The 12,052-nt window shown below is 33.7% G+C and overlaps 1 protein-coding gene across 29 annotated transcripts in view; it reads right to left on the reverse strand.

Annotated features, from left to right (window-relative positions):
• MAP2 (microtubule associated protein 2) overlaps positions 1-12,052 on the reverse strand; it is a gene marked incomplete at both ends in the record, with an annotated part of 74,785 nt that overhangs the window by 16,858 nt on the left and 45,875 nt on the right. For 25 of the 29 annotated variants that reach the window (XM_079710091.1, XM_079710090.1, XM_079710078.1 and 22 more), the window contains 2 exons: positions 1,651-1,991; positions 6,910-7,057. In XM_079710091.1, coding sequence (XP_079566217.1) covers positions 1,651-1,991; positions 6,910-7,057 — 489 coding nt within the window. Of the gene's footprint in view, positions 1-1,650; positions 1,992-6,909; positions 7,058-8,001; positions 8,173-12,052 lie in introns of all 29 variants that reach the window. The other 4 variants (XM_079710082.1, XM_079710085.1, XM_079710080.1 and 1 more) reach the window with 1 other exon arrangement.

Here is a 12,052-nt window from a genome sequence, read left to right on the forward strand (position 1 = left end):
CTGGGATAGTTATAAAAAGAGAATTGATTTTAAATACACATGATAATTACTCTATTTTAGGGGGTAGCTCAAAAGAGCTAAAATAATAAACTTGCAAATTGGTACTAAATTTATTTTATTCAACTACTCTTTTCAATTATTTATGTATAAATATAAAAATAATATGACATTTGGATATTTCCAAAAGGCTCAAAATATTTCCCTCTCTTGGATGTGAAAAACTATGATAAAGGCAAGAGTATGAGATTTTTCGAATTACAGGCTTAAACTTGGTAGAACTATTTTTGTTTTATGCTTAAAAAGGGTTTCTTGTAGCTCATATTTTAATGACATTTTTCTATGAAAAAGCATCTTTCTGTGACTATATTATTATAGAATGTTATAGTTGTTCTGAAAATGGCATACTGAGTCCTTCGTCCCTTCTTTGGTTGATTTTTGCTTAACTCTTTGGACTTCCTTGAACAGAATCACAATGAGAAAGCAAAGAAGTCTGTTGCTAAAGGAAGAAGCAATACTTTTTGTTTCATCACTGAGTAGGAGTCTTCGACAGCCTCACGTTTTGGCAAGACATTTCTTCTAAACCTGCTGAAAATACATTTTCTTTGGCATGAGAGAGGGATACCAGAAATCAGTGGCAGGAAATATAAGAGATAAGAAAAAGAGTCGAAGAAAATAATATTGAGGTTAAAAAGAAAAGCTTTTTTGGTATATTGAAAGGGCATTACAAGTTTGCTAATGTATAAAGGAAATTATTGCTTTCTCTCTTCTTTCACTAACGGATGGGTGTTTTATCTCTTCATTGACAATACAAGTCAAACTATGGGTATATCAATATCACAAGGGAAATATTAAATGATATTTGTATTTGTATTGTATTAGCCCTAATTGCTTTGTCCAAACACATAGTGTAAAAGCAAGGTTCAGGTTAAGGTAGAACTCAAAGCCCTCTGGTTGGAAAAAAATGTGAATGTTTGCTCTGAAGCTGAAGTTAAGAGTTAGTAGTTAGAATTTTACTAAGAACCCTATTCAATACAATTAATCTGAAATAGATTTTCCAATAGAACCATATAGAACTGTCTATTAATTATCAACATGAATATTTGCCCTTTGCAATGTTTAGGCAATAGCAGCCAGAGAAGAAACTTGGGGAACCATGCTCTGATTTGGAAGGAACATGGGAAAATGGTAGAAGATGTCATAGGAAATCCTTGGGGAGAAGGAAAGAGATAAAAGTGGAATTACTAAAAGATGGTCAAAGGAACTCACAGTCAGGATCTAAAATAGATCACTCAAATTCATATCAGAAATGTAACTTTAATCTCTTAAGTTACAATCCACAAGGCAATAGAGATACATTTAGAAAAGATCTGTCAGGTAGTCAACTAAAAGATTCTCTTATATGGTTAAATCAATTTTTATCTAGTAATAACCACAAGGAATGGACATGCCATATGATTTCCATCATATTTCATAAGCTATCTTTCTCAGATAAGATCCATACTCTCAGCAATAAATCATAACCTGTAACGCTTTAAAACCTCCATCTCCCCTTTGTTTTAAGAACCGTTAGCCTATAATATGAGGATGGCAACATAATAAGTAATGGGATTTTACTTTGGCAGCAAATACGTGTGTTCATGTGATTCTTACCTGCCCCCCTTTAGGTTGGTATTTGATGTTGTCTGTCGATCCAATTTTGGATTTGACGTTCTTCAGGTCTGGCAGTGGTTGGTTGATAAGCCGAAGTTGCTTGGGAGTAGCAGGAGATTTTGGAGGCGTACGTATAATGGCAACTTTCTTCTCACTGGGCACCAAGATGGCAGACTTGGGGGTTCCTGGTGTGTGAGGGGTCCTGGGGTAGCTAGGGGTTCCAGGAGTGCCTGGTGTGCGTGAAGAATAGCTTGGTGGGGTCCCAGGAGTGATGGCGGTTGATCCGGGGGTAGTGGGTGTTGAAGTGCCACTTTTTCCTGCTCTGCGAATTGGCTCTGACCCTATATTAACAGACAAAACAGAACCCAAACCACAGTGTCAGAAAGTTCTCCTGGAGAAACCCCCCTTCCCATCCATTGTTAGAACTCATAATTCATTAAATTTCTAAAGGGTTTAGAATATTTATGAATTACAACAATGCTCAAAAAGGTGAGAACCTCCTATTTTTAGGCCCATAAACTGGTGACATTCTTTTGATTCTATCAATGTGAAGATAATACTTGGGTTTTCCTGATTTATTTATTTTTTTTTTTTGCAGTACGCAGGCCTCTCACTGTTGTGGCCTCTCCAGTTGCGGAGCACAGGCTCCGGACGCACAGGCTCAGCGGCCATGGCTCACGAGCCCAGGCGCTCCGCGGCATGTGGGATCCTCCCGGACCGGGACACGAACCCGCGTTCCCCTGCATCTGCAGGCGGACTCTCAACCACTGTGCCACCAGGGAAGCCCCTGATTTATTCTTAATTCTCATTATGAATGTGTCAAAAGTGTTTTCTTCTTGTGTGATCATTTAGGCATATGGATCTGCCTTTAGTTGGAAAAAGAGTCTGCACTTAACGTTCTTTGTGGACTCATATTTACTGAAGAGTCCTTAAATGACATGCAGACCACGCGTTCTTTTGTGTAGTAAGTTTATTCCAAGATCCAGGTGGATACACAACATAAAATTGTATATTTAGATCACATGCTTTTGGCCTGCATAGAAAATTATTTAACTCTAAAAAAAAAAATCTAGTTCTCTCCTTAGAAAAGTGGGATGTTATAAAAATTTATTCACATTGAATCTTGTACTTGATTGTGTTTGCAAATATTTCCTTTATAAGGAAATATATCTTAGCTCTTATTAGAAAAAAACAAAACAAAACAATTTCTTTCCTTAGAAAAGTAGGGTGTTGTAGCAATATGTTCACAGTGAATCTTGTACCAGATTGTGTTTTCTCCCATACGTTCATTATTAGTTTGCAGTTTGGAGTCAAATCAATAATCCTTCACTGTCTATTAATAATAAAGATATTGTGAGGTGTATTTCTTTGCCTCAACTTGATGTTAACCTCATTTTATCACTTAACTCACTTCCCCTCATTTTCCTATGCTATGTTTCTCACATTATTTTTTTAATGTGGGTTTAAATGCCATTTCAAATGCTTTTTTGAAAGAATAATGATATAAATGAGTATATACGCCTTAACAGATTTCAAAGCACTTTTGTGAATACCGAACATTTGATAACCAAACATACACACATGCAGTAGAGGCAGCTCTTATTATGTCTAATTTAACAGTAAGGACATTGAGGTTCATTTACCCAGATGATACTAAATGCTAAGCCAGATATGATATTTAGCTTCTTAATAGTTGTTGAACTTTCTCTTAACTCTAAAAATCTTTCGTCTAAAATAATACATTGATTCCAATAATAGAACACTGATTTACATTGTTTACATTTATTATACAAATTGTTTCACTTTTTAAAATATGTTATAGAAGGGCATGATTTTTATTTTTTACTACTGAGTATGATAATCTCTTTGTAAAATCAATGAATCTTCTGGAAATTTTGTAGAGGATAAAGATATAACTCATTAATTTTAAAATCAATGAAGTAAAAGGGATCGTAGAGTCATCTGATGTAATTCATCATCAGTGCAGAAAGTTCTTCCTGAGAAAGGAGACAATTAATCTTTGCTTAAATATTTACAAGGAGTGAGCTCAAGAGCGCTTCTGAGATAATTGTAGTCTGCAGACAAAGTAAATCTACCCATTGGTCTAGACTCAGTCTCCTGGATAACCAGAATAATTTTACTTCCTCTCTCAGTGAACAGTTTTCACATATCAAGGCAAAGTTGCCCTGTGTCCTTTTGGTCTTTTAGTAGAAGGGCAAGACATGGGTAGACTATTCAACTGGCAATATGAAATGGGATTTGAGAAGAGTAAAGTGATAAATTAGTGATTTTTATTGCTTTCCACAAATATGACATTTCAAGACCAGGATAATACAACCACATTCAACTTGTCTTTTTGTAGATTCCTGGCTATAACATTTGTTTATGGCAAGGTTTTGATGTTGGTTTGAGTCAGTCACTATGTCCTGAAAAATCTCTTCAGAAACTTTATTTCTTCTTCAAATGTATTCTCCATCACGTCATCACTTTTAAATAGCTCAGGTCTTTTGGGGAGAGAGATCATCTCTGTATTATTTGCCACTCTACCTAACACTGGTGTCTTTTATGGGGCCTGAACACAGCAGGAGATCAACATATTTTTTTTAATGGTATGAATTTGATTCAGAATTTATCCAAGTGTGCTGAGGTATTTTTCACTTCATGGAGACTGAGTTAAAGCAATAATCTGGATGTGCATAACAATATTTACTAAAAGAAACATTTGTGTAAAAGTAAGAGTTATTTCTATACCCCTAGAAAATGGCTTTAAGTTTTGAAAAAGCAAAGGAGGAAGGTTCTGTGTTATATCTGGAGAATGAGAAAAAAACACAAGTATTAAGAAGCTCTTAATGCTGCTGTTCAATAGATACTATCAATTTTTATTGTAATAAATTATGTTCTAGTCATCAAAAATGACAAATTTGAGTGTTTCTTATTAGTTCTGAAATAGAAAAGATTAAATCTAAATTACTAAAATGATTTAAAAAATATTTATGAGTTACTCTATGACACTATGTTCTTATTTATCTTGTCAACTCTTCAGTGACAATGTCTTTCCCTCCTCTTGGGCTGAATGAACTTCCTGCGTAGCACTTTCTTTCAAATCTTTTCAATAGCTGTACAAAATACTAGAATATTCCTGTGTGCAGTTAAGGAGATGATAGGCAAATGGGAGGAGGCAAACTGCTTGTTCTGCTAATTGTCCCTATGCCTTTTAGCTATTGCTATGTAGAGCTAAAATAGACCCTATGTCCTAGATTATCAGAGTATCCGTTATGTTCATTACCAAATAATACAATGTCATATGCTTATGAGCATAAGTAAAGGTAAAAAGTCAAAACAGAATTGGCTCAGAACATAAAAAGCAATTTGTATACAGATACATTTTAAAAGGCAGAGTACAGTGACTCAAAGATGTGGATTTATGTAAGAAAGTGTCATTTTGCTTCCATGGCAACAAATACAAGCATAATTCAAGGTGTGCCTTTGGGAAGCACTGGGGCCTTTGTGTTGGCTCAACATCCCTGGGGTAATTGCTGATGCCCAATTCCAACTCCAGGTATTTGTAGTTAAATTCTCTTCTCTGGAGATTACTAACTCTTAAGCGTCTTCTTTGCTAGTTTGCATACTTTACATGTGTTAAGGTGAAAAAGAGTTTTAGTCATTTCAAAGTGTTCCTAGCATGTATTTCAAAGGATGTTAATGCTTTATGAATCCAAACGGTGTGGGACACAATGGTTTTAATTATAATAAACACTTTCACCGTAGGCAAAAAACACTGTTTAAGTGTCACACAAAATAGTCACATTTGAAGTGGGGCAGTTATTATTAAATACTTAGAAAATAAGTGGTGAAATCAACTATAATGTGATAGTAGTAGCAATTTCCAACACTTTTGTAATGGATTTTAAATGACAGAGATGCTATTCTCCAAATGTTTCCACCATTTTGTAATAGTTTTTAAATGACAGGGATACTATTCTCTGAGTGATTCTACAGAACAGTTCCCTAATACTATTTCTTCTAAATAAATATAGAGAAGACATTAAGAGGACAGGTTGTGAACTTATCAGTGGGCTGAAAACCAAATTCAACCATTTCCTAGCTGTGTAGTATTGAACAAGTTACTGTCTTTAAAAGGTCAGTTTTCTCATCGGTAAATTTAATGAGGTTATTAATACCTAACCATCAGCATTGTTAATTAAATTGATTGAAAAATGTGTCTTAAGATTTTAGCACATATATGTGATTAATAAATGGTAGTATTTTTGTGGTAATAGAAACACGTTTATGAAAATAATTTAAATTACTAGATAGTCTTGGTAGCAACATAGCACATAAGTGGGTAATGATTGGAACTTTTTATATTCTTTACATAAACTGTGATAATTGCTGACCATTACATTATGAAATCAAAAGAAACTGAAGCTATTGCACAGAACATGCTATGTTTACAGCCTCATTGGAACACAAATTCTTACCAAATTGAGCAGGATCCTTAATTTTGATTGTTGATTTTCTAGTTAGATTTTAGGACTTGGAATTCTAATAAAGGTTAAGCTTTTATATTTAAAAAGTCCCTGGACTTCCCTGGTGGTCCAGTGGTTAAGACTCGGAGCTTTCACTGCAGACGGCGCGGGTTCCATCCCTGGTCGGGGAAGTTCGGTACGCCGTGCGGTGTGACCAAAAAAAAAAAAAGTCCCTGACTATGGGTTTTCTCTACTAATTAGTTCTTTCGAATTTTCTTTTTTTTTTTTTTTTTTTTTGCGGTACGCGGGCCTCTCACTGTTGTGGCCTCTCCCATTGCGGAGCACAAGCTCCGGATGCGCAGGCCCCGCGGCCATGGCTCACGGGCCTAGCTGCTCCGCGGCATGTGGGATCTTCCCGGACCGGGGCATGAACCCATGTCCCCTGCATTGGCAGGCGGACTCTCAAACACTGCACCACCAGGGAAGCCCTCGAATTTTCTTTTTTACTTTAAACTTGAAGAGAGAAAATACATTCTGAAAATGACTTTATTTCAATCCTATTTAATGGATAATGAGGTAGTATGTACTCATCTCCTCCATCAGTTGTTTTGACTCAAATAATTGTTTTGGACCCATTGATAGCCTGGGTCTCTGATTCTTAAGACAAATATAATCTGACTTTAATGCATATTTTATTTGCAAATGTAAAATATAAGTACATTATAAGCTACTCCACTTAAGGGATTTTTAAAAAATGAATGAACACGAAGCCAAAACAAAATAAACCTACTAGTGGTCCGCCGTGCAGAAGAGGAGATAGAACTGTTGAGAGAGAAGGAGTTCTCATCTCTGTCTCCTGATACGCCTCGTCGAGGAGGGAGAATGGAGGACGGTCTCGGCAGAGAAGAGCGCTTTTCTGGGCTCTTGGTTACTCCATCCTGATTGGGGAAAATAAAACGACGTTGCGTTCCTGTGAATCTTCGTTTTAATTATGCAAAGTAATTACATTGCTCTGGCTAAGTTTCCTCCTGTGCTGATAGATGAATTTCTTTTAATCCACACTACTGACTTTTATATACTTATAAGAATTTCTGCTTCAAAACTTAGAAAGAATTCAGATTTGCCTAGAGGTTTTATAAAAATATATTATTTTGGAGTTAGTGCTAAAAATCGATTGTGAAATTCAAACTCTAAATGATAACATGGATAAAAATAATGTGCTCAAGTAGTCTCCAGGTAATTAATAATTTTAACTGAGAAGTGTTCATCAGCATGATAATGTATTAATCAGAAAGGACTGGCAGAAAGGCACTGCATGCGCAGTATTTAGCAATTATCACCACCATATACTGTGCACTTACGTGACAGGAATGCTAAGTACTTTACATCCATTTATGATTTAATTTTTACAAAAAATGTTATATGCATTTTAGAGCTGAGGAAACAGCTTTCATCAGTTTATATAATTTTTTCAAAAATCACTGAGTTGAGAGGTAGCAGAGTTAGTATTAAACCTTGATGTGTCTGATACTGAGCCCATACTGTCTATTATATTATATATAATATAATTTGGTACAATATTATATATAATATGTCACATGTAACATCATATATAGTATATTTTGTATTTGAAATTTTACTAAATATCAAATAAATAATAAATTAATTATGCATTATATATCTTACAAAAAGACATCTTTTTTTAATGATTAGACTATTTATAACTATGAAACACTTAATTTGTACTTGTTTTTAATAAGGTCTATTGTTTATATGTCAAACACTTCAGAACTGAAAGTCTTTGCTTTCATACATTTACTGAATTGTGTCCTGCTCCCAAATTATGTTCCTTTCTGCACCTTTGATTGGCTTGCTGCCTTACCTTGTTCCCTGATTCTGAGTATGGTAAACGGTCTGTGGAGCCCGCTGAGGTGGGCTGTATGAATAAACTGTCAGAAAATGTAGCCCTTTTAGTCGTACTAGGGCAGGCTGAGCTGCATCGTGGGGACTTTGTGCTACCCTGTAAGGCAGGAATCTTTGACAAGGTAGAATTCTAGCCATGAAAGAAAACAAACAAAAGCACAAAATAAACCAAACTATGAAGTAAAAGGAAAATTTTAAAAAAAACATGTAAACGTATAAGAAATTAAATGTCTGCTTTTAATAAGAACACATGATAAATGGTTTAATCAATGATAGAGATGTATATTATGTGAGAACAAGAGATTTTCGTTGAACACATCTTTTTAACTGGAACTAACTTAAGAATACATATATAATGAGAATATAGATTAAAATATTATTTATAAATTCTATGTATAAGGTCTCTGATTAAGCCATAAACCTTATAATGATACCATATTTGGAAAATATCTTGAGAGTCTGTTGGAATTGTTCCTTTAATAAACACAGCCCTTAAATGGGATATATAATCAACATTTTGATCACATTTCACGAACTTTAGAACAAAGTATATTTAAGGCCTAATAATGGAAAATAGTTCTTTTTTAAGTTGAGAAAATGTATTTTCAGATTATCTACACTGATTTCATCAGAAAATTGCATATTTTATATATAATGAGTTCATTTTATGAGTCAAATGCATACCAGGGACCAAGTTATACCATAGAATTAATAACATTTTTATGCAGAGACCACAGTTTGTATGATGTGCTATAAATTCTAAAAATGAAAGTCAACACTGACTAGATTGCCCATAAAAATCACAAGACTTATTTCACAGGTGTTGATAATCCCTGGGAAGATTGTCAGAAAGAGCAAGTGTAAGTGGTTGTACATATATATACAGCTTTTGGAGAAAGCTATGCTGGCATGCCACATGTCTCAGGGGAGACTGTTAAAAATACAGACAAGTATGACAAAGCCGAGGAGATTTTTATCTTCAAATAATTAATATGATTTAGCCGATAAAAAAACAGCAGTTGAAACTAAGATTTTATCTCAAGTTGTAACCTCGGTAGACACTTCGAAGAGGCATAAGTATTCACAGATTGCACGAATCACTTCTTGTTTTAAAGACCCAGCACCTTGAGTGGGAAGTATAACTGGGTCAGCACAAGTCATTCTTTTTTGACTGATGCTACCCACAAATTAGTGAATTTCAAAAGTGTGGAATAGGAAAGAAAATGGAGTAATTGGATTGCCTCAAATTATGAAAGACATCTACTAATCTCCTGCTAAAAACAAAAACAAAATAAAATGAACAAACAAACAAAAAAACTCAAATGAAATGAAAGATTATAGGTTAGGTTCACAATAAAGATCAATTGAAAAATCGGAGAGAACTGTTCTGATGGATGTACTGAGTTAATCTTGAGGTTTTAGGAAACATAGGAAGAGGATGAGGTTACAAGGAAAAAGGCGGATTTTAAATGAGAAAAAGTTAGAAAGAATGGTGGTCTAATCTCCCTTCTTCAGAAGGATGAGATGGGCATTTACAAGGAAAAAGGTTAGTTTTTGTGTCAGATGTATATGGTCTCTGTCCAAGTGTAAGCATTGAATGCTAATTCTTGTTGAGTTACTTGAAGACCAACAGACTTGAAAATTTCTGAAAGATTTTGCAAACAATGTAATCTTAAAAATTATTTTCATAATTATTCATAATATTTCATAAATATTATGAAATTAATAATTTCATAATAATTATTTACATAATAATTTCATAATAATTATTTACATAATTATTTTATGTAATCTTAAAATTATTTTGTAATCTTAAAAAATATTTTACCAAGAGAAAGCTCAGACTTACTTTCTGTATCTGCTCCTAAAGGCTTCCACTTTTAAAATAATAATAATAATAATAATAATAACTATTGCTGTTTATTGAATAAATACTATGTTCTAAGCACTATAGAATGTATTATTTCATAAAATTACTTACTTAGTGTTTACAACTCACTTATGATATAGGAATTTTTACTCCTCCCTTTATTTTTGGAAAATTAAGACACAGGAAGAAAAAGACCATATAGTTAATAAACATTCAAAACTTGGATCTGGCCTGTTTCATGGTCCTGCTCTTAACCAACACAACCCACTAGTTCCCCATCAGAAACAAGGTAAAGAGATACAAATCTTGAAATAGCAGTGTGTTCAAAATAAGGACTAAAATTACCAAAGTGCTAAATGGATTCTATTGCTTGCCATAAGTTCAGGAATATGTCTGAAAACATTTATATAATAATCAATATACATATTTTTTTTATTAGTTTCTGCTTTATAACAAAGTGAATCAGTCATACATATACATCTGTTCCCACATCCCCTCCCTCATGCATCTCCCTCCCTCCCACCCTCCCCATCCCACCCCTCCAGGCGGTCACAAAGCACCGAGCTGATCTCCCTGTGCTCTGCGGCTGCTTCCCACTATCTATCTACCTTACGTTTGGTAGTGTATATATGTCCATGCCTCTCTTTCCCTTTGTCACAGCTTACCCTTCCCCTTCCCCATATCCTCAAGTCCATTCTCAAGTAGGTCTGTGTCTTTATTCCCGTTTTACCCCTAGGTTCTTCATGACTTTTTTTTTTTTTTAAATTCCATATATATGTGTTAGCATACGGTATTTGTCTTTCTCTTTCTGACTTACTTCACTCTGTATGACTACATATATTTTTTAATCAACATAAAGTCCCTTGGCTTCAAAATGATATAAAACGTTTGGCTGTCATTGAAAATGAATTCCTATTTTTCACAATAAATAAAAAGAAGTCTAAAATTTTATTAGTTTTTAGAAAGCTAAACTAAGAATTGTGATTTACATATCATACATGATGGCTAAGACCCAGAACATTGTGATACATTACTAATTATCAACACTCAAATTATTTGTTGTAATTTTAGGATTCCATGATAAGTCTTTTAACTTTTTTCTTTCAATAAGAAAGAAGTAAAATACTTTGTGTTGGTTTTGGTCTTTTGAAAGTTTAAAAAACATGATTAATAATATAAAGATAAAATTTGCGAAATAAGAAATATAAGATTTATAAACATAGAAGAAGCTAAACATCATTAATACAACCAAATTAAAACAACAAAATATTTCATCTCCATAACTTGGTAAATATAGAAAAAGTATAGAGATATCTAGTAATAACGAATACAAGCATGTTCATATACAGCTGGAGGACATATAAGCTGTAGAACCTTTCTGGAGGACAATTTGACAATATGCAGCAAAAAGTTTAAATGTGGACTTTCTTTTTGAAACAATGATTTTGCTACTACAAAATTACCCTAAGGACGTGCATATGGATACATTCATAGATGTAGCCAAAAAGATTTCTACAGTAATACTGCTAAAATAAAAGAAAACTAGTTTGAATGTCAAGTAATGGGAAATTGATTAAGAACATCACTGTAAAAATACAAAATGAAATATTATGTAGTCATTAAAATGATGTACAAGAATGTTTAATGACACGGAAATCTGTTTATTGTTTAATTAAAAAATTGATATGTGGTGTTTCCATCTTTGTTATTAAACATATAAATGTGTAAAAAAAATTAAGATTTTATGTCAAAATGGTAACTGCAGTTATCTTTAGATAAGGAGATAATATATTTTTACTTATTTTTCTCATCTACATTAATTTTCTCATATCCTTATTTTGTAAAACAATAATGAAAATGTGTTGTAAAATACAGTTTAGTGTTGATTATAATGGTTTATCTTGATTCTGTGAAAAGTAAATAAATTGGGCTCCCCCACTTTTGCCAGATCATTATGGTGTTTCACATGTTTTTGTCTTACTAACAAAGAGGCAGGCTAAATCCCAGCTCTGCCCTCACCAGCTACCATCACATTCCAGAAGACATTCGGACATGCTTGAATGCCATCAAGAATCAATCTGGGTGAGTTGAATGATCTAAAATGTTTTAAAAGAGTAAACATCTAAAGTCTAAATTTTAT

Source organism: Hyperoodon ampullatus, assembly GCF_949752795.1.
Source record: "Hyperoodon ampullatus genome assembly, chromosome: 8".
NCBI classification, from domain to species: Eukaryota; Metazoa; Chordata; class Mammalia; order Artiodactyla; family Ziphiidae; genus Hyperoodon; species Hyperoodon ampullatus.